General features: G+C 45.4%; 1 protein-coding gene across 7 annotated transcripts in view; it reads left to right on the top strand.

Moving 5' to 3' along the window:
• PRKAA1 (protein kinase AMP-activated catalytic subunit alpha 1) overlaps positions 1-8,221 on the top strand; it is an 89,266-nt gene extending 81,045 nt beyond the window's left edge. Inside the window, exons 7-11 of one of the 7 annotated variants that reach the window (XR_010243949.1) lie at positions 963-1,452; positions 2,617-2,743; positions 4,347-4,590; positions 6,327-6,460; positions 7,913-8,221. Coding sequence is in view for 5 of the 7 variants with exons in the window: in XM_063961322.1 (XP_063817392.1) it covers positions 963-1,452; positions 2,617-2,743; positions 4,347-4,590; positions 7,874-7,967 (955 nt within the window). In the remaining 2 variants the exon portion in view is untranslated. Of the gene's footprint in view, positions 1-962; positions 1,453-2,616; positions 2,744-4,346; positions 4,591-6,321 lie in introns of all 7 variants that reach the window. The other 6 variants (XR_010243951.1, XM_063961359.1, XM_063961322.1 and 3 more) reach the window with 6 other exon arrangements.
• The last annotated feature ends 11,574 nt before the right edge of the window (positions 8,222-19,795 follow it).

Here is a 19,795-nt window from a genome sequence, read left to right as displayed (position 1 = left end):
TTCAAATGTAGTCCCTCTCTACCACTAGGGGGTGCAAAATGGAGCAACTCAGTTGTTGCCCTGTTAAGATGCCCGTTAGCTGCAGTGGTGTCCTTTTCTTCTTGCTGCCTCCTGAGGTGTGAGGTGTTTGCAAAGTCCGTGGTTTAGGTGTCCAATTGGGGGTTTGGGCTCCCTAACCAGGACTTTGGATGGGATTAGCCGCTATTAGCAGCTAAACGCGGCCTAATTGGACACGTATAAAGCAATTGGCGCCCGATCAGAGCAACAATGAAATTGCTCTGATGGGTGCCCAAAAAAGCATATTTGAATCCCCCTATGCGCTCATCCTTACATTGTGTACAGGCTTACCAAGTGCTGAAGTGGCCTTTCCCTCCTGGTGACTCTCCTCCACTTGTCCATTAAGATAGTGAGTTTCTCTATACTTGCCCCTTGATCTGTCCTACCTAGTTTGTGGATTTATTGCTGTTTATTGTTCCTAATATATGTAAACTTGCATATAGTCTGCTTATTACATGTCAAATGACTGTTCTATTTATATTCCATGTATGGTGCTGTAGACACACCTTAAACGTAAAATATGGTATAAATACTAGTTACCAACTATCTGTGTGCTTGCTGATAGGACCAGGGACAAGCTTTAGTAACAGGGTTCCCCGGAAACATAAGTACGGTACAGAACTGAACTTCACATGTTTCAGAATGTACTTATATGCAATCCTATGAGGATTTATTATGCACTATCACTTTGTACGTGTTGTAATTACATATATAATTGTTTTATGATTATCTGCTAGCACTCTCTATATGAATGTATGCTACTTGTTTCTTTGTGACTTTTATATGGCAATGAAACTGCTCTATGCTTAATCTTGTTATTTACAGCAAAACGTTCTGCTTTAACGTAAATCCCAAAACATTATGTTGATCACAGTGCTCAAAGTCTGTTGTATCCTTTCATTTAGAGAACATGAGTGGTTTAAACAGGATCTCCCAAAGTACTTGTTTCCAGAAGATCCCACGTACAGTACAAACATGATAGATGATGAAGCCTTAAAGGAAGTGTGTGATAAGTGCGAGTGCACGGAGGAGGAAGTGCTGAGCTGCCTGTACAGTCGCAATCACCAGGACCCATTAGCAGTTGCTTATCATCTGATCATAGACAACAGACGAATAATGAATGAGGCTAAAGATTTTTATTTAGCTACAAGTCCCCCGGATTCATTTGTTGATGAACTACATACACCCCGCCCGCATCCAGAAAGAGTGCCGTTCTTGGTAGCCGAGTCCCCACGCCAGAGACATACTCTTGACGAGTTAAACCCGCAGAAATCGAAGCACCAAGTCGGAGTTAGAAGAGCCAAGTGGCACCTAGGGATTCGGAGTCAGAGCCGTCCGAACGACATCATGGCGGAGGTCTGCAGAGCAATGAAACAGTTGGGCTATGAGTGGAAGGTAAAGACAAACGATGCTAATTCCTGTCCCTATACTTTCTCTTGTTCCGTACACCTTCACTTACCACAGCATTACCCTTGGCATAGAATAACATGGGCCTATAGGTTATGTTCTCCATTGGACGATATTGGCAATGCCACATTTTGTATAGATGTCTACTTGGTATTGGCAGTTCTGCAATGTTATACAGCCACAGGAAACAGAAATAGGTTTGCAGGTAGCAGTTTGTGCTATAAACAGGCCGTACATATTTATCTGTGTGTAGGTGATGGACACCTTTTAAGGCTGTTTTCAAGCAGCATGTGATACTTTAGTGTTCACGCTAGGCTGTTTTAGCAGGGTGCCACTCCCGACACCTTTGTAAGTGCTGGGCACACCCCCATTAGTGATGAGGGGGCCGCACTGCCCCAATAATGATGCTGAAAGTGCCGCACCCCCTTTTTCGCCCCAGCACCTCTGCGCACAATCCTAGGGGGAATACTATAGTAGAGATGGAACTGTCACACAGTAACCTAGCTATGACTCTCCATTTCTGGTTGGGGTAGATGTAGCAAAGCATGTAGAGAGGCAAAGCACCAACCAATGGAAAAAATGGCCGTTAAGAGCTGATTGGTACTTTAAACACAGAACAGGGGTAGATGTATCAAACCTTGGAGAGATAACTGAGCAATCATCATTTTTTGGCACAGATGAAACTAGGGACCTGCTATGTATGATTGATGTGACCCCTGTTTTTGCTTAGTTACTTACTGTATAATTGGTGCCTCTTTCCCCACCAGTATACACAGAGATAGATAGTGTAAGTAACACCAATAAAGGGTCTGATTTGTTTTTATTCACGTTGACTTTTAAATTCTACTGAATACACTGATCTTAAGTTAAACAAGAATTTGCCTGGGCCACAAATGCTCCCTTTACTCGGACTGTAACATCTATGGTTCAGGGCAGTGGCTGTAAACCATCAGCGTATGTACATTACTCATTAGTGGTGTCGGAGTGTGGAACAGCATGATCTGTACAGTTAGATAAGGACTGTGTGTTCCAGTGTTTTGTTTGTCTCAATTTGGCTTCCAGATCATATAGAGCTGTGAAATATATTGGTGTTATATGGTCTTAAACTGCCTGTTTATGTTCAACATTGTTTCCTATACTTGAATCCTGCAGATAGTGAATCCATACTATCTACGCGTCAGGAGAAAAAACCCAGTAACCAGTATGTACACTAAGATGAGCCTGCAGCTGTACCAAGTGGACAGCAGAACGTACCTGCTTGACTTCCGCAGTATTGATGGTAAGAAGCGCAGCTATTGCACAGCGTCTGCTCCGCGGGATAAGGTTCTGAGACATATGGAGACTGAACTCGTCTTATTGGGCACATCTTAGACGCTGTATTTCGTGGGCACTGCTTCATGTCCCATGCTGCTTTGCGAAGGCAGCTGATGGTGGTCTGTTCCCAGCAGTCATGAGACTATAGCCATACCCCATATCACATGTAGAGGAGTGACAGAAGACTTTACAGCTATGAAGATGTATCCTCCTACACCTGTTTTGCGGTGTGTGACACAACTTATGTTGCGCTCTTCCAATTCCTGGGCAGTTGTATATTCTTAAATGTAGCCTTTTATTTGCATCCCAGCTGCATGCAAAGCTGACCTGCAGCTGTCACTCCTGCGTGCCCAATGGAGCTATTCTATTTCCCCGTCAGGCACGAACAGCTGCAGGGGGTGTGGCAAGCTGTAATGTGCGAAAAATTACCTGTTTGGGCATCCAAACACCACTTTTTGCGATTGCGCCCATTAGCTTTACATGGCTAAACCTGATACACTAATGGACGCGATAACTGTCTTCAATTGAATACCACACCTGCAATCTCCCGATCGGGCAGTTATAGCAATTGAATTCCCTTGCTAAGGGTCTTTACCAAAAATGCACCTCAAGAGGCCAGAATGTTATGGATTTTCATGTTGTCTGGTTTTTAAACCACCCCTTTTTTTTTTTTTATTCTTTTCTCTCTTCTCTCTACCCAAGGAAATTTTGTACATGGATTTGTTTTTCTTTTGATAGGTATTCCTTTCTGATTATATCATTGTGGTATAATTTATGTGCACTATACAAGGCAAAAATATGGCAGTTATTTTATTTGTTTTCTATTTACATGGAAACCAAATGAGATGATCCGCGCAGTTGTTGGTCTCTTGGGTGTGGGTCATGGGCCAGGAGAACGAATTCTCAAAATATATATATCCGATCCAATATGGCAGCCTCCGTCGTGTAGATAGCCATTATATACAATGCACTAGTAATGTAGGTTTGTTAAATGTTTAATAGTAGGACTTACAAATTGGACGCTCTGAATGTCTGGCCATACAGCACAACTGGGCGGGCATATAAATTTTCCCGCACAGTAGGGATGTCCTTGTCGTCGGTTCCTGTGGCTGCATAACTAGATTGGTGAGTTGCCCATATACAAATGCACTGATGTGCTGCAGGGACAACGTGATATGTCTGAGTGACATCATTCAGACACATAGGGTGTACACACTCGCCGATGTACTCTCGATATATCGCGTAGTGTGTACCCAGCATTACTGTGTTCCCAGTCCTATCACTGCCAAGTTGTAACACGCAGTGGTAGCATTGGTCAAGGTTTGCTGGTGTTTAGTTTATGGCCCCAGAAACTGATTACTCAAGAGCGCTCAAGCCTGTTTTATTTTATTTTGAGGATTAGGGTCCATCTTAAGATAGCATTGCTTAGGAAATAACATCAGAAAATCTGTTAGTTGGATATATTAAGTAATTTCTCTTATTTTTAAAATGTGAAGCAAATGGAATGTATATTGTGTTGCAATGTTCTACATACTGGAAGATAAATACTTGTGTATATTTTTAAATAGATGAAGTTACTGAAACCAAATCTGAAAGTGCCACCCCCAGACGTTCAGGTTCCCTGAGCAATTACCGGCCACCCCAGAAAAGCGACTCTGATGCCGAAGGCCAGACAAAGTCATCTGATGGTTCTGTCCCTTCATCCCTGACCTCATCTGTAGACTCCTCCAACACGGACTTGGTCCCTCGGCCAGGAAGCCATACTATAGAGTTCTTTGAAATGTGTGCTAATTTAATAAAGATCCTTGCACGGTAGGCGAGGGCTGTACAGAGTTCATATTGAGCAATAAGCATGCAGTAACTTGTAGCCAAATGCTTCCAGTTTTAATCCAGTCGTACTATAAGAGCTGAAAGAAACATCAGTAATGCAATTTGCACATAGATCGGGAGACTGTTTTTTGGTAACTCTAAAACCGCAAAGCTTAATGTGTGATTGTTCTTTTTTTTTTTTTTTTTTTTTTTTTTTTTTTTAATAGATATATACATGTGAACAAAGGTATAAAAAATTTGTATATAATTGTTTTTTTTTTTTTTTTTTTTTTTTTTCTCTTTTGTCAAAGCTGACAAACTTTTAATTGCACATTTTATTCAACACTGGGTTTTGTCACCTCACGATGGCTTGTGGTTTTGGGTTTTTTTTTTTTTTTTTACTCTCCCTTTTATGTATAATTTCACATGAAATCTGGCTTCAACGTATATATATATTGCGTGATAGCTGCTGAAAGATTTGTCGGGGACATATCCGTGTCTGGAAATCGGAGTTTAATGAATGTGCGAAGAAAACTTGTACAAATGTAATAAACTAATTTTTTTTTTCCTTTTGGTTTTTACAATGCTGAATGTTTTTGGTAAAAGGGTTTTCATATGTTGGGTAAATGTGGGATATGCGACGGTTACATAAACACTGATTTTTATTCTTGGTAATGGTGAAAACTTTTCTTTCCACCCCCCCCCCCCCCCCCCCCCATAAGTGCCCTGCTGGCATTCAGTTGCCATTTTTTTTTATTTTATTTTTTATTGAAAGTGATTTTAAGAATATTGAAAGCATATCGACAAATGCACGTCTGTACCTACCTTAAAGAAAGTAGATAAGCTAACGTATTACAGGAACGTAAAGTCATTCACTAAGGTTGTCCGCCTGAGACTAAACCATAGGCTTGCCTGGTGTCTGTGTGATGAAACGGTACTCCGGTCATGTGCCTGCCAACGTCATGCAAGTGGCAGCCCCTTTCCGTGCTCTTGATCCCAGACCTAATGCGTGCCTTTCTGGGCGGAAAGTGTCGCACCAATGTTTTTCCACCCCCTCTTCCCGTAGTTTGGAGAGTTCAATAGGACCAGCAGTTTGAAGTACAAATTGACAACCTGTTCCAAGGATTCAAGTAGTTCCATGCGCTATGGAGATGGTAGGAGCGAGCCATACAGTTTCACCAAGTACTTGCCCGCAGAACAACCCTTTAGGTGACCCTTTGTGCCTCATGCCCTTAGTGAGGTGGTTTATCCCTTAGGGCATTGGTTCAGCCAACAGAATTGTAGGAGACTTGCAATTCCATATATAATGCTTCCCTTTTTTGTTTTTGTTTTTTTTGTTAGTGACGTTCCTTTATAATATGTACTATACCTCATTGGCACTACTGTGCCCTGGTTGCCAGCCATTTGTGTGCAGCAGGCCTTGGCACTGACTTGACCAGTTAGACATTGTGTTAACCTATGGTTTTGGCATCTGTTGCTCTGATCCAGCTGCTTCGCTGCAAAGAGATTGTGGGTCCAAAGGCTTTTGTGAGACCCCAGAAAGGTCCTCGTGTCAGTCAGAATCCCAATAGATCAATGGTTCTAGAGCTAGAATGGAACAATGTTATTTTGTAATGGGAAACATTCCACTCTCTCTAGTTTCTGTCTCTGCATATCAGAACACAAATGGAGGGATGAATTGGCAGTCTCTTTTATTAGCGTTTCATTTCTGAAAACCATATCTCCATTTCTTAGCTCAGAAAGAAGAGACTTGCCATGTACATCCTGTACAGGAGGATGACCACTTCTACCAGGAAAAAGCCAAACCAGCTTGCCGGATGAGATAAAGCCATAGTTGAGGGACCCGGCAGGATGCCAGAAAGATAACGCAATAGTAAGTCAGTAAGAATTGGCGTAGAACAGACAAGTCAATACATTAATTTTGGGAAGGTGGACAAACCTCTTACGCACTGAAGTGGCAGGAGCTGCTAACCGCTCAAGAGTTCTCACAATAAACCGCTTCTTACCTTTTCTCTATAGGAAGACCTAATACTTCATAGAAGTAATGCATTCCTTATGCCTATAGAGCTGTGAAACTTGAATATTGCATTACACAATGATTTACATTTTAAGATTATCATGTTAAATGTTTAGTGACCTTTAAATTAAACGTTTTCATTTAATCCATTAGAGAAATATTTAATAGTACCTTTACGGAGAGCTTCAGCCACAGGCTGAAATCCTTAGGTGGTAGCAGCAGGTTCAACGTGCAGATTGTAACTTACAAAGAAGCCTGTGTGATGAAACATTATTGTACTTGTTAAGGTGGTTATCTGGTGGTTTTAACGATTAACGATATCAATGTGCACGCAGCATTCTCACCAGGGCTATCCTTTCTTCAGGTACTGTCACACGGCTACAACATGCTGCCATTATTATAGCTGCTTCTCCTCCTGGGCCAAATGGAACAGCCTGTTGCAGAAAGTGGAATTTTGATATGAGATTTAAAGCAGCAATTGTTTTAAAGGCAAAAGTTATGCCTTAAGCAATTCGCGCTTTAAGGGTGCCATTCAATAGTTTGTGTGACTTTACTGCCTGTCTAAAGTGCCTGAGAGCTATTCATTTATTTGGGTGGCCAGCTCCATGGCTGCACTTGTTGCGGATTCTGCCCACACCCGCCAGGTGAAGTAGGGCTTCGGGCTGGGCACAATTGGCGGGCTGCAGTTACTGCGCTTGGCACAGTAGAAACCGCTCAACATATACTGTGCATTCCCTTGCGAGAAAGGGGCCAGCATGAGAATTGAATAGCTCTCGCGCACTTAGCCTGGCAGCTAAATTCCCGACCATCAACTGAATCGCCCTCTAAATCACTGAAATTTTAGAACTCTCCGCAACCTGCAGGCTTTTAATGTTTGCTACAGTCTATTTTACTCCTGCAAAATGCTGAGGTGAAACGGGACGACTTCAGGAATCTAGATTACAATGAAAGATGCAACGCAGTGATTTAAGGCTCAGCTTCATCTGCTTTTTATAGCCCTATGACATTTATTCTTGGTGTCACTGGGTTCGTAATCCATATGCTGCGTTCATACGAAGATCTTAATAAGCCTACGCAATGCCGGCCTCTACTGGGCACATTTAAAATAGTTTTAGAAAGAACTAATGTGTTTGCAGCATTTCTGTTAATGGATTACATGGAAAAGTTGAAGCCATTCTTGAACCAAGGAAATTATTTTAATGCACAATTATTATTATTTGTATTTGCATTTCTATTCTGTATTCTATAATCTCTTATCCTATGTTTTAGAGAGACTGATGATATTTCAAGTAGTGTTTGCCTTTGCAGCTATGGTGGATGGCAATGTAACATCATGTGGCAGGCTCTTGATGCAAAGCGTTGACGGGTCCAGAATCTTACAGAACAGTGCGTGGCTTGGATATACAATATATGCAGTGTCTGCCATTGTCACCCACTAAATATCATTGGTTTTGTGTCATTCTGTACATACAGATGTAGATGTGGTGTGAAAGGGAAGGTTAATTAAAAAATGGGAATGATTTGGTGCAGTACAGCAGAGTATTTGTTAACATTGGCAATTTTCACATACTTGTGTGCATTTACGTATCTTTGAATAAAATATGTACTTTATCATCACATCTGCCTGGGCCTCTGATTGGGATTTGTGTCCATTTTAAGATTGTATAGTCTTCTAAACTATTTGATGCTTTTGTAGGTGTATAGCAGTGGTTCTCAACCTCGGTCCTCAAGTACCCCCAACAGTTCATGTTTTCCAGGTCTCCCCACAGGATTGCAAGTGAAATAATTTGCTCCACCTGTGGGTCTTTTATAATGTCAGCGAGTAATAAATATACCTGTTCAACTGCTAGGTGACCTGGAAAACATGAACTGTTGGGGGTACTTGAGGACAGAGGTTGAGAACCACTGGTGTAAAGTGTCGGAATTTAAATTCAAGTGGGAAGTCCTACCACTGGTCAGCAGACAGTACTCTAAGACAAAGCGTTTACGTTTTTTATTTGACTTCAATTACAAAGAAAACATAACCGATTACTGTGACTAAATCAGTTTGTCAGGCGTTTGCATAAAGCCAAAGACTTAAGATTTATAAACCACCAGGACAATAACACATGCCGTTGAAGTGACATAAGTACGTGATAGTTGGCTATGTCTCTTGGTCACCCATCTGCGACTTTATTCAAATGCAGCTACAAAGCCCTCCCTTGTCTACATCCGCGTGTATGAATGTGTAAAGACAGCGATGCCCACCTTCAGCCCCCATACACTGTAATACTGACTCGTGCCTCTTTAGATGCTGCCACCGGTCACACCATTGAAACTTTCACCAGTCCTAGGGAAGGTGCAGAGTTTAGGGCTTAATATGGCCTCCAAACTAAACGCTTGAGCGTCTTGAGTACACTACTTCAATGACATGTCCATCATCTCTGTCTGTTTAGCCACCTTCCTGTCGCCGCCCAGCACTCTTACAAGACATTTGTGTTACTGTGCGTCTCAATCGAACTACACCTTTGGGTGTAAACTGTCTAAAGCACAGGTTCTCAAACTCGGTCCTCAGGACCCCACACGGTGCATGTTTTGCAGAATCACACGTGACATAATTAGCTCCACCTGTGGACCTTTCAAAATGTGTCAGTGAGTAATTAATACACCTGTGCACTTGCTGGGTTACCTGCAAAACATGCACTGTGTGGGGTCCTGAGGACCGAGTTTGAGAACCACTGGTCTAAAGCATGTGCTATAAGAGTTGGGGGGGTTTTGCGGCCAAGCTGCACCAAGAAATCACTCAACCTCGGCTAGACACGGTTGCTTGCAAAAGAATTCAAACTTACACACTGCGGTTATCTGCTCATGCTCAGTCTGCTGCTCAAGTTGTTTCACTACAGATGAGTGAAGGTAGAGGTCCGGCTCTCTGTGCTGCCAGTCACAAACCTTCCTGCTCCGAATCCGGTGTAGGCATTCCTGTCTCATTACTGGCAGATGAAAAGGGCTGTGGATGACTTGCCCTGGCTGCCTGTTCTTTCTAGACTGCAGTCCATGCTCTCTGTGCAGCCCCTCCTATGCTCACTCCGCCAGTCTTACTTGCATCTAATTCTACTTTCTCTATCGTCCTAAGTGGATGCTGGGGTTCCTGAAAGGACCATGGGGAATAGCGGCTCCGCAGGAGACAGGGCACAAAAAAGTAAAGCTTTACTAGGTCAGGTGGTGTGCACTGGCTCCTCCCCCTATGACCCTCCTCCAGACTCCAGTTAGATTTTGTGCCCGAACGAGAAGGGTGCAATCTAGGTGGCTCTCCTAAAGAGCTGCTTAGAGAAAGTTTAGTTTAGGTTTTTTTCTTTACAGTGAGTCCTGCTGGCAACAGGATCACTGCAACGTGGGACTTAGGGGGAAAGTAGTAAACTCACCTGCATGCAGAGTGGATTTGCTGCTTGGCTACTGGACACCATTAGCTCCAGAGGGATCGAACACAGGCCCAGCCGTGGAGTCCGGTCCCGGAGCCGCGCCGCCGACCCCCTTGCAGATGCTGAAGCGTGAAGAGGTCCGGAAACCGGCGGCTGAAGACTCCTCAGTCTTCATAAGGTAGCGCACAGCACTGCAGCTGTGCGCCATTTTCCTCTCAGCACACTTCACTGGGCAGTCACTGAGGGTGCAGAGCGCTGGGGGGGGGCGCTCTGAGAGGCAAATATAAACCTTATACAAGGCTAAAAATACCTCACATATAGCCCATAGGGGCTATATGGAGATATTTAACCCCTGCCTGACTGGAAAAATAGCGGGAGAAGAACCCGCCGAAAAAGGGGCGGGGCCTATCTCCTCAGCACACGGCGCCATTTTCTGTCACAGCTCCGCTGGTCAGAACGGCTCCCAGGTCTCTCCCCTGCACTGCACTACAGAAACAGGGTAAAACAGAGAGGGGGGGCACATTAATGGCTATATATATATATATTAAAGCAGCTATAAGGGAGCACTTAATATAAGGATATCCCTTGTATATATAGCGCTTTGTGGTGTGTGCTGGCAGACTCTCCCTCTGTCTCCCCAAAAGGGCTAGTGGGTCCTGTCTTCATTAGAGCATTCCCTGTGAGTTTGCGGTGTGTGTCGGTACGTGGTGTCGACATGTATGAGGACGATATTGGTGTGGAGGCGGAGCAATTGCCAAATATGCAGATGTCACCCCCCAGGGGGTCGACACCAGAATGGATGCCTTTATTTGTGGAATTACGTGATGGTTTATCTTCCCTTAAACAGTCAGTTGAGGACATGAGGCGGCCGGACAATCAATTAATGCCTGTCCAGGCGCCTCAAACACCGTCAGGGGCTGTAAAACGCCCTTTGCCTCAGTCGGTCGACACAGACCCAGACACGGGCACTGATTCCAGTGACGACGGTAGAAATTCAAACGTATTTTCCAGTAGGGCCACACGTTATATGATTTTGGCAATGAAGGAGACGTTACATTTAGCTGATACTACAGATACCGTAAAACAGGGTATTATGTATGGTGTGAAAAAACTACAAACAGTTTTTCCTGAATCAGAAGAATTAAATGACGTGTGTGATGAAGCGTGGGTTGCTCCTGATAAAAAGTTGATAATTTCAAAAAAGTTATTGGCATTATACCCTTTCCCGCCAGAGGTTAGGGCGCGCTGGGAAACACCCCCTAAGGTGGACAAGGCGCTCACACGCTTATCCAAACAAGTGGCGTTACCCTCTCCTGAGACGGCCGCACTTAAGGATCCATCAGATAGAAAGATGGAAGTTATTCAAAAGAATATATACACACATGCAGGTGTTATACTACGACCAGCTATAGCAACTGCCTGGATGTGCAGTGCTGGAGTAGTTTGGTCAGAATCCCTGATTGAAAATATTGATACCCTAGATAGGGACAATGTTTTACTGTCGTTAGAACAAATAAAGGATGCATTTATCTATATGCGTGATGCACAGAGGGATATTTGCACACTGGCATCTCGGGTGAGTGCTATGTCCATTTCAGCCAGAAGAGCCTTATGGACACGACAGTGGACAGGCGATGCGGATTCAAAACGTCACATGGAGGTTTTGCCGTATAAAGGGGAGGAGTTATTTGGAGTTGGTCTATCAGACTTGGTGGCCACGGCTACTGCCGGGAAATCCACTTTTTTACCTCAAGTCACTCCCCAACAGAGAAAGGCACCGACCTTTCAACCGCAGCCTTTTCGCTCCTACAAAAATAAGAGAGCAAAGGGCTTGTCGTACCTGCCACGAGGCAGAGGAAGAGGGAAGAGACACCAACAGGCAGCTCCTTCCCAGGAACAGAAGCCCTCCCCGGCTCCTGCAAAAACCTCAGCATGACGCTGGGGCCTCTCAAGCGGACTCGGGGACAGTGGGGGGCCGTCTCAAAAATTACAGCGCGCAGTGGGCTCACTCGCAGGTAGACCCCTGGATCCTGCAGATAATATCTCAGGGGTACAGGTTGGAATTAGAGACGGATCCTCCTCATCGTTTCCTGAAGTCTGCCTTACCAACCGTCTCTTCCGAAAGGGAGAGGGTGTTGGAAGCCATTCACAAGCTGTACGCTCAGCAGGTGATAGTCAAAGTACCCCTATTACAACAAGGAAAGGGGTATTATTCCACTCTATTTGTGGTACCGAAGCCGGATGGCTCGGTAAGGCCTATTCTAAATCTGAAGTCCTTGAACCTCTACATAAAAAAGTTCAAGTTCAAGATGGAGTCACTCAGAGCAGTGATAGCGAACCTGGAAGAAGGGGACTTTATGGTATCCTTGGACATCAAGGATGCGTATCTACACGTTCCGATTTACCCCGCACACCAGGGGTACCTCAGGTTCATTGTTCAAAACTGTCACTATCAGTTTCAGACGCTGCCGTTCGGATTGTCCACGGCGCCTCGGGTCTTTACCAAGGTAATGGCCGAGATGATGATTCTTCTTCGAAGAAAAGGCGTATTAGTTATCCCATACTTGGACGATCTCCTAATAAGGGCAAGGTCCAGAGAACAGCTGGAGACAGCTTTAGCACTATCTCAAGAGGTGCTAAGACAACACGGGTGGATTCTGAATATTCCAAAATCCCATTTAATCCCGACAACTCGTCTGCTGTTCCTAGGAATGATTCTGGACACGGTTCAGAAAAAGGTTTTCCTTCCAGAGGAAAAAGCCAAGGAGTTATCCGATCTGGTCAGGAACCTCCTAAAACCAGGAAAAGTGTCAGTACATCAATGCACAAGAGTCCTGGGAAAAATGGTGGCTTCTTACGAAGCAATTCCATTCGGCAGATTCCATGCAAGAATATTCCAAAGGGATCTGTTGGACAAATGGTCAGGGTCGCATCTGCAGATGCACCTGCGAATAACCCTGTCACCAAAGACAAGGGTGTCACTTCTGTGGTGGTTGCAGAAGGCTCACCTATTAGAAGGCCGCAGATTCGGCATTCAGGATTGGATCCTGGTGACCACGGACGCCAGCCTGAGAGGCTGGGGAGCAGTCACACAAGGAAGAAACTTCCAGGGAGTATGGACGAGTCTGGAAAAGTCTCTTCACATAAACATTCTGGAACTAAGAGCAATCTACAATGCTCTAAGCCAGGCGGAACTTCTCCTGCAAGGAAAGCCGGTGTTGATTCAGTCGGACAACATCACGGCGGTCGCCCATGTAAACAGGCAGGGCGGCACAAGAAGCAGGAGTGCAATGGCAGAAGCTGCCAAGATTCTTCGCTGGGCGGAGAATCACGTGATAGCACTGTCAGCAGTGTTCATCCCGGGCGTGGACAACTGGGAAGCAGACTTCCTCAGCAGACACGATCTTCATCCGGGAGAGTGGGGTCTACATCCAGAAGTCTTCAACATGTTAATAGACCGTTGGGAAAGACCAATTGTAGACATGATGGCGTCTCGCCTCAACAAAAAAAAACTGGACAAATATTGCGCCAGGTCAAGAGATCCACAGGCAATAGCTGTGGACGCACTGGTAACTCCTTGGGTGTACCAGTCAGTGTATGTGTTTCCTCCTCTGCCGCTCATACCAAAGGTATTGAAGATCATACGGCAAAGAAGAGTAAGAACAATACTAGTGGTTCCGGATTGGCCGAGAAGGACTTGGTATCCGGAACTTCAAGAGATGCTCACGGACGAACCGTGGCCTCTACCTCTGAGAAGGGACCTGCTACAGCAGGGTCCCTGTCTTTTTCAAGACTTACCGCGGCTGCGTTTGACGGCATGGCGGTTGAACGCCAGATCCTAAAAGGGAAAGGCATTCCAGAAGAAGTCATTCCTACCTTGATTAAGGCACGGAAGGAAGTCACCGTGAAACATTATCACCGCATTTGGCGAAAATATGTAGCGTGGTGCGAGGATCGGAGGGTTCCGACGGAGGAATTCCAACTGGGTCGTTTCCTACATTTCCTGCAATCAGGATTATCTATGGGTCTCAAATTGGGATCCATTAAGGTTCAAATTTCGGCCCTGTCAATATTCTTCCAAAAAGAATTGGCCTCTGTCCCTGAGGTCCAGACTTTTGTCAAGGGAGTACTGCATATACAGCCTCCTGTGGTGCCTCCGGTGGCACCGTGGGATCTAAATGTAGTTTTAGATTTCCTCAAATCCCATTGGTTTGAACCATTGAAAAAGGTGGATTTGAAATATCTCACATTGAAAGTGACTATGTTACTAGCCCTGGCCTCTGCCAGGAGAGTATCTGAATTGGCGGCTTTATCTTATAAAAGTCCTTATCTAATCTTCCATTCGGATAGGGCAGAACTGCGGACTCGTCCGCATTTTCTCCCTAAAGTGGTATCAGCATTTCATCTGAACCAACCTATTGTGGTGCCTGCGGCCACTAGCGACTTGGAGGACTCCAAGTTGTTGGACGTTGTCAGAGCCTTAAAAATATACATTGCAAGGACGGCTGGAGTCAGAAAATCTGACTCGCTGTTTATATTGTATGCACCCAACAAGTTGGGCGCACCTGCTTCTAAGCAGTCGATTGCTCGTTGGATTTGTAACACAATTCAACTTGCACATTCTGTGGCAGGCCTGCCACAGCCTAAAACTGTAAAAGCCCACTCCACAAGGAAGGTGGGCTCATCTTGGGCGGCTGCCCGAGGGGTCTCGGCATTACAACTCTGCCGAGCAGCTACGTGGTCGGGGGAGAACACGTTTGTAAAATTTTACAAATTTGATACCCTGGCAAAGGAGGACCTGGAGTTCTCTCATTCGGTGCTGCAGAGTCATCCGCACTCTCCCGCCCGTTTGGGAGCTTTGGTATAATCCCCATGGTCCTTTCAGGAACCCCAGCATCCACTTAGGACGATAGAGAAAATAAGAATTTACTTACCGATAATTCTATTTCTCGGAGTCCGTAGTGGATGCTGGGCGCCCATCCCAAGTGCGGATTATCTGCAATACTTGTACATAGTTATTGTTAACTAATTCGGGTTATTGTTAAGGAGCCATCTTTAAGAGGCCCTTTCTGTTGTCATACTGTTGACTGGGTTTAGATCACAGGTTGTACGGTGTGATTGGTGTGGCTGGTATGAGTCTTACCCGGGATTCAAAATGCCTCCCTTGTTGTGTATGCTCGTCCGGGCACAGTACCTAACTGGAGTCTGGAGGAGGGTCATAGGGGGAGGAGCCAGTGCACACCACCTGACCTAGTAAAGCTTTACTTTTTTGTGCCCTGTCTCCTGCGGAGCCGCTATTCCCCATGGTCCTTTCAGGAACCCCAGCATCCACTACGGACTCCGAGAAATAGAATTATCGGTAAGTAAATTCTTATTATCTGCCCTTCCCCTGTGGCTGTTATGGTATGTCCAACCGTGAACTTGCAGAGCTGCGCTATGACTTATACACGCTCCGTACCTACGCCTCTCTGCTCTGGCTCACTACTGCAGCAGCTTTTCCCTGCATTCAGCTGGTGAGTTGCAGGGGTCTTTTTCAGATGTGTGTACGGTGTCCAGTGCACTTGTGTTAGATAGTACAATATACTACACAATTATATAATGGATGTGTCATTAACGAGTTGTATGACCACATAGAAGCAGCAGGCTCTGCACCACCTCTATTTCCAATATACTAAATTTCCAATAAGGGACACCTTATTATTGTACAAGGTGTTTTGCAAGGCAAACTGATAAACACATCTCTGATAAGACATTTACGCAAACTCACATTTTACATCTCTGATTTTACCCTCCCCAATCAACATCATTTTTTTACATTTCATCTGTTTATTACTCAATGTATTTCAATTGGTTAACTTCCCTCCAATTACACTTCCTGTATAGACCTAGTTTTATAAGCACTGATGCTTCTGTCACCTACAGCTTGCTTCTCTGACCACCTTCAATCTCCTCCAAGCCCAGACAAAGTGCCTACTGGCAGAGCCAGCACATTCCACCACTTTCTCCTACACTCCCCAATCCACCTGGAGGATGAATTCACTGTACTCCTCATCCCACTGTACAACTGGCCCTCTTGACATTGTTCCCTCCCAACTTCTTTAATGCCTCTTCCTCACCTCTAGATCCTCTTTGCAACCTGTCTCTTATCCACTAGCACTTCTCAATGCACCATTAAAATGCACTCATTTTACCAATCATCACCCTTATACCTCAAAACTACACCCATCTGCCACAACATAAAAACCTAATATTGTGTTGGTTCCCCTTGTGCTGCTAAAACAGCTCTGACCAATTGATGCATTGACTCTACAAGACCTTTTGAAGGTTTCCTGTGGTATCCTTTTAAGTCCTATAAGTTGCAAGGTGGGGCCTCTATGGCTTGGGCTTGCTTATCCAGAACATACCACAAATGCTCGATCAGATTGAGGTCTGGGGAATTTGGAGGCCAAGCCAATACCTTGATCTGTTATGTTCCTCAAAACATTAATGAACTATTTTTTTTTGTGTGACAGGGTGCATCAATCTGCTGAAAGAGGCTACTACCATCAGGGATTTCTGTTGCTGTGAAGGAGTGTACTTGGTCTACAATAATGTTTAAGGAAGGTGGTACGTGCCAAAGTAACATCCATATGAATGCCAGGACCAACGTTTCCCAGCAGAGCAGTGCCCAGAGCATCACACTGCCTCTGTTGGCTTACCTTTTTTCCCCATAGTGTATCCTGGTACCATCTCTTCCCCAGGTAAAGCACGCAAACGCACCCGGCGGTCCTCACAATGTAAAATAAAACATGATTCATAAGACCAGGTAACAGTCTTCCACTACTCCTTAGTGCAATTCAGACGCTCAAGTGCCCATTTTAGATGCTTTTGGTGGTGGACAAAAATCAGCACAGGCACTCTAAATGGTCTGTGGCTACACAGTCCCATATGCAGTGATGCACTGTGTGTTCTGACACCTTTCTATTATCACTAGTATTATATGTAGTATAGTATGTAGCAATATGTGCTACAGTAGCACTTATGCTGGATAGCTAGATAGGTTAGCCTTCACTACCCAAGTGCATCAATGAGTCATGGGTGGCCGTCACAAGTTGTCCTACCTTGGACCACTTTTGGTAGATACTAACCACTGCATATTGGGAACACCCAACAAGACCTGCCATTTTGAGATGCTCTGACCTAGTTGACTAGCCATCATAATATGGTCCTTGTGAAAGTAGCTCAGATCCTTACACATTCTCCCCCGACATGAACTTTAAGAATGGACTGTTTACTTGCTGGCCACCCTGACCTGACAAACCCCCTTGGGCTCTGTCCTGACTCCATCATTGCTTTGTTCTGACCGGGATCCGGTCTGAAGATCGACAGTGTCTAGGTCGACCACTATAGGTTGACAGTCACTAGGCCGACAGGGTCAGAAGGTTGACATGTTCTAGGTTGACAGGTCAAAAGGTTGACATGAGTTTTTCAAATGTATTTTCTTTTCTCTGACGTCCTAGTGGATGCTGGGGACTCCATAAGGACCATGGGGAATAGTGGCTCTGCAGGAGACTGGGCACAGCTAAGAAAGATTTAGGACTACCTGGTGTGCACTGGCTCCTCCCACCATGACCCTCCTCCAGACCTCAGTTAGAATCCTGTGCCTGGCTGAGCTGGATGCACACTAGGGGCTCTCCTGAGCTCCTAGAGAGAGAGTATATTTTAGGTTTTTTATTTTACAGTGAGATCTGCTGGCAACAGACTCACTGCAGCGAGGGACTAAGGGGAGAAGAAGCGAACCTACCTAACTGGTGGTAGTTTGGGCTTCTTAGGCTACTGGACACCATTAGCTCCAGAGGGATCGACCGCATGGAACCGGCCATTGATGTTCGGTCCCAGAGCCGCGCCGCCGGCCCCCTTACAGAGCCAGAAGCAAGAAGAGTCCGGAAAATCGTCGGCAGAAGACATCAGTCTTCACCAAGGTAGCGCACAGCACTGCAGCTGTGCGCCATTGCTCCTCATACACACTTCACACTCCGGTCACTGAGGGTGCAGGGCGCAGTGGGGGGGCGCCCTGAGCAGCAATAAAAACACCTTGGCTGGCAAATATATCACAATATATAGCCCCAGAGGCTATATATGTGATAAATACCCCTGCCAGAATCCATAAAAAAGCGGGAGAAAAGTCCGCGAAAAAGGGGCGGAGCTATCTCCCTCAGCACACTGGCGCCATTTTCTCTTCACAGTGCAGCTGGAAGACAGCTCCCCAGGCTCTCCCCTGTAGTTTTCAGGCTCAAAGGGTTAAAAAGAGAGGGGGGGCACTAAATTTAGGCGCAATATTTTTTATACAAGCAGCTATTGGGGGAAAAATCACTCGGTTATAGTGTTAATCCCTGCATTATATAGCGCTCTGGTGTGTGCTGGCATACTCTCTCTCTGTCTCCCCAAAGGACTTTGTGAGGTCCTGTCCTCAGTCAGAGCATTCCCTGTGTGTGTGCTGTGTCGGTACGGCTGTGTCGACATGTGGGATGAGGAAGGTGAGGTGGAGCAGAGGCCGATAAATGGGATGTCGTCCCCTGTGGGGCCGACACCAGAGTGGATGGATAGGTGGAAGGTATTAACCGACAATGTCAACTCCTTACAAGGCTGGATGACGTAAAACAGCTGTGGGACAGCCGGCTTCTCAGCCCGCGCCTGCCCAGGCGTTTCAAAGGCCATCAGGGGCTCAAAAAAGCGCCCGTTACCTCAGATGGCAGACACAGATGTCGACACGGAGTCTGACTCCAGTGTCGACAAGGTTGAGACATATACACAATCCACTAGGAACATCCGTTACATGATCTCGGCAATGAAAAATGTGTTACGCATTTCTGACATGAACCCAATTACCACATAAAAGGGGTTTTATTTTTGGGGAGAAAAAGCAGCCAGTGTTTTGTTCCCCCATCAGATGAATGAATGAAGTGTGTAAAGTAGCGTGGGTTCCCCCAATAAGAAACTGGTAATTTCTAAAAAGTTACTGATGGCGTACCCTTTCCCGCCAGAGGATAGGTCACGTTGGGAGATATCCCTTAGGGTGGATAAGGCGCTCACACGTTTGTCAAAAAAGGTGGCACTGCCGTCTTAGGATACGGCCACCTTGAAGGAGCCTGCTGATAAAAAGCAGGAGGCTATCCTGAAGTCTGTATATACACACTCAGGTTATATACTGAGACCTGCAATTGCCTCAGCATAAATAGTGCTGCTGCAGTGTGGTCTGATACCCTGTCAGATAATATTTATACTCTAAGACAGGGATAATAGTTTGCTAACATAGAGCATATATAAAGGATGCACAGAGGGATATTTGCCGGCTGGCATCCAGAATTAATGCAATGTCCATTCTGCCAGGAGGGTATTAGAAACCCGGCAGTGGACAGGTGATGCTGCCTATAAAAGGCACATGGAGATTCTGCCTTATAAGGGTGAGGAATTGTTTGGGGATGGTCTCTGGGACCTCGTATCCACAGCAACAGCTGGGAAGAAATTTTTTTTACCTCAGGTTTCCTCACAGCCTAAGAAAGCACCGTATTTTCAGGTACAGTCCTTTCGGCTTCAGAAAAGCAAGCGGGTCAAAGGCGCTTCCTTTCTGCACAGAGACAAGGGAAGAAGGAAAAAGCTGCACCAGCAGCCAGTTCCCAGGATCAAAAATCTTCCCCCGCTTCCTCTGAGTCCACCGCATGACGTTGGGGCTCCACAGGTGGAGACAGGTGCGGTAGGGGCGCGTCTCGGGAACTTCAGGGACCAGTGGGTTTGCCCACAGGTGGATCCCTAG

The sequence above is a fragment of the Pseudophryne corroboree genome, chromosome 1, assembly GCF_028390025.1.
Source record: "Pseudophryne corroboree isolate aPseCor3 chromosome 1, aPseCor3.hap2, whole genome shotgun sequence".
Taxonomy (NCBI): domain Eukaryota; kingdom Metazoa; phylum Chordata; class Amphibia; order Anura; family Myobatrachidae; genus Pseudophryne; species Pseudophryne corroboree.
Note: the sequence above shows the minus strand (reverse complement) of the source record. Positions and strands in the feature narration are given on the sequence as shown.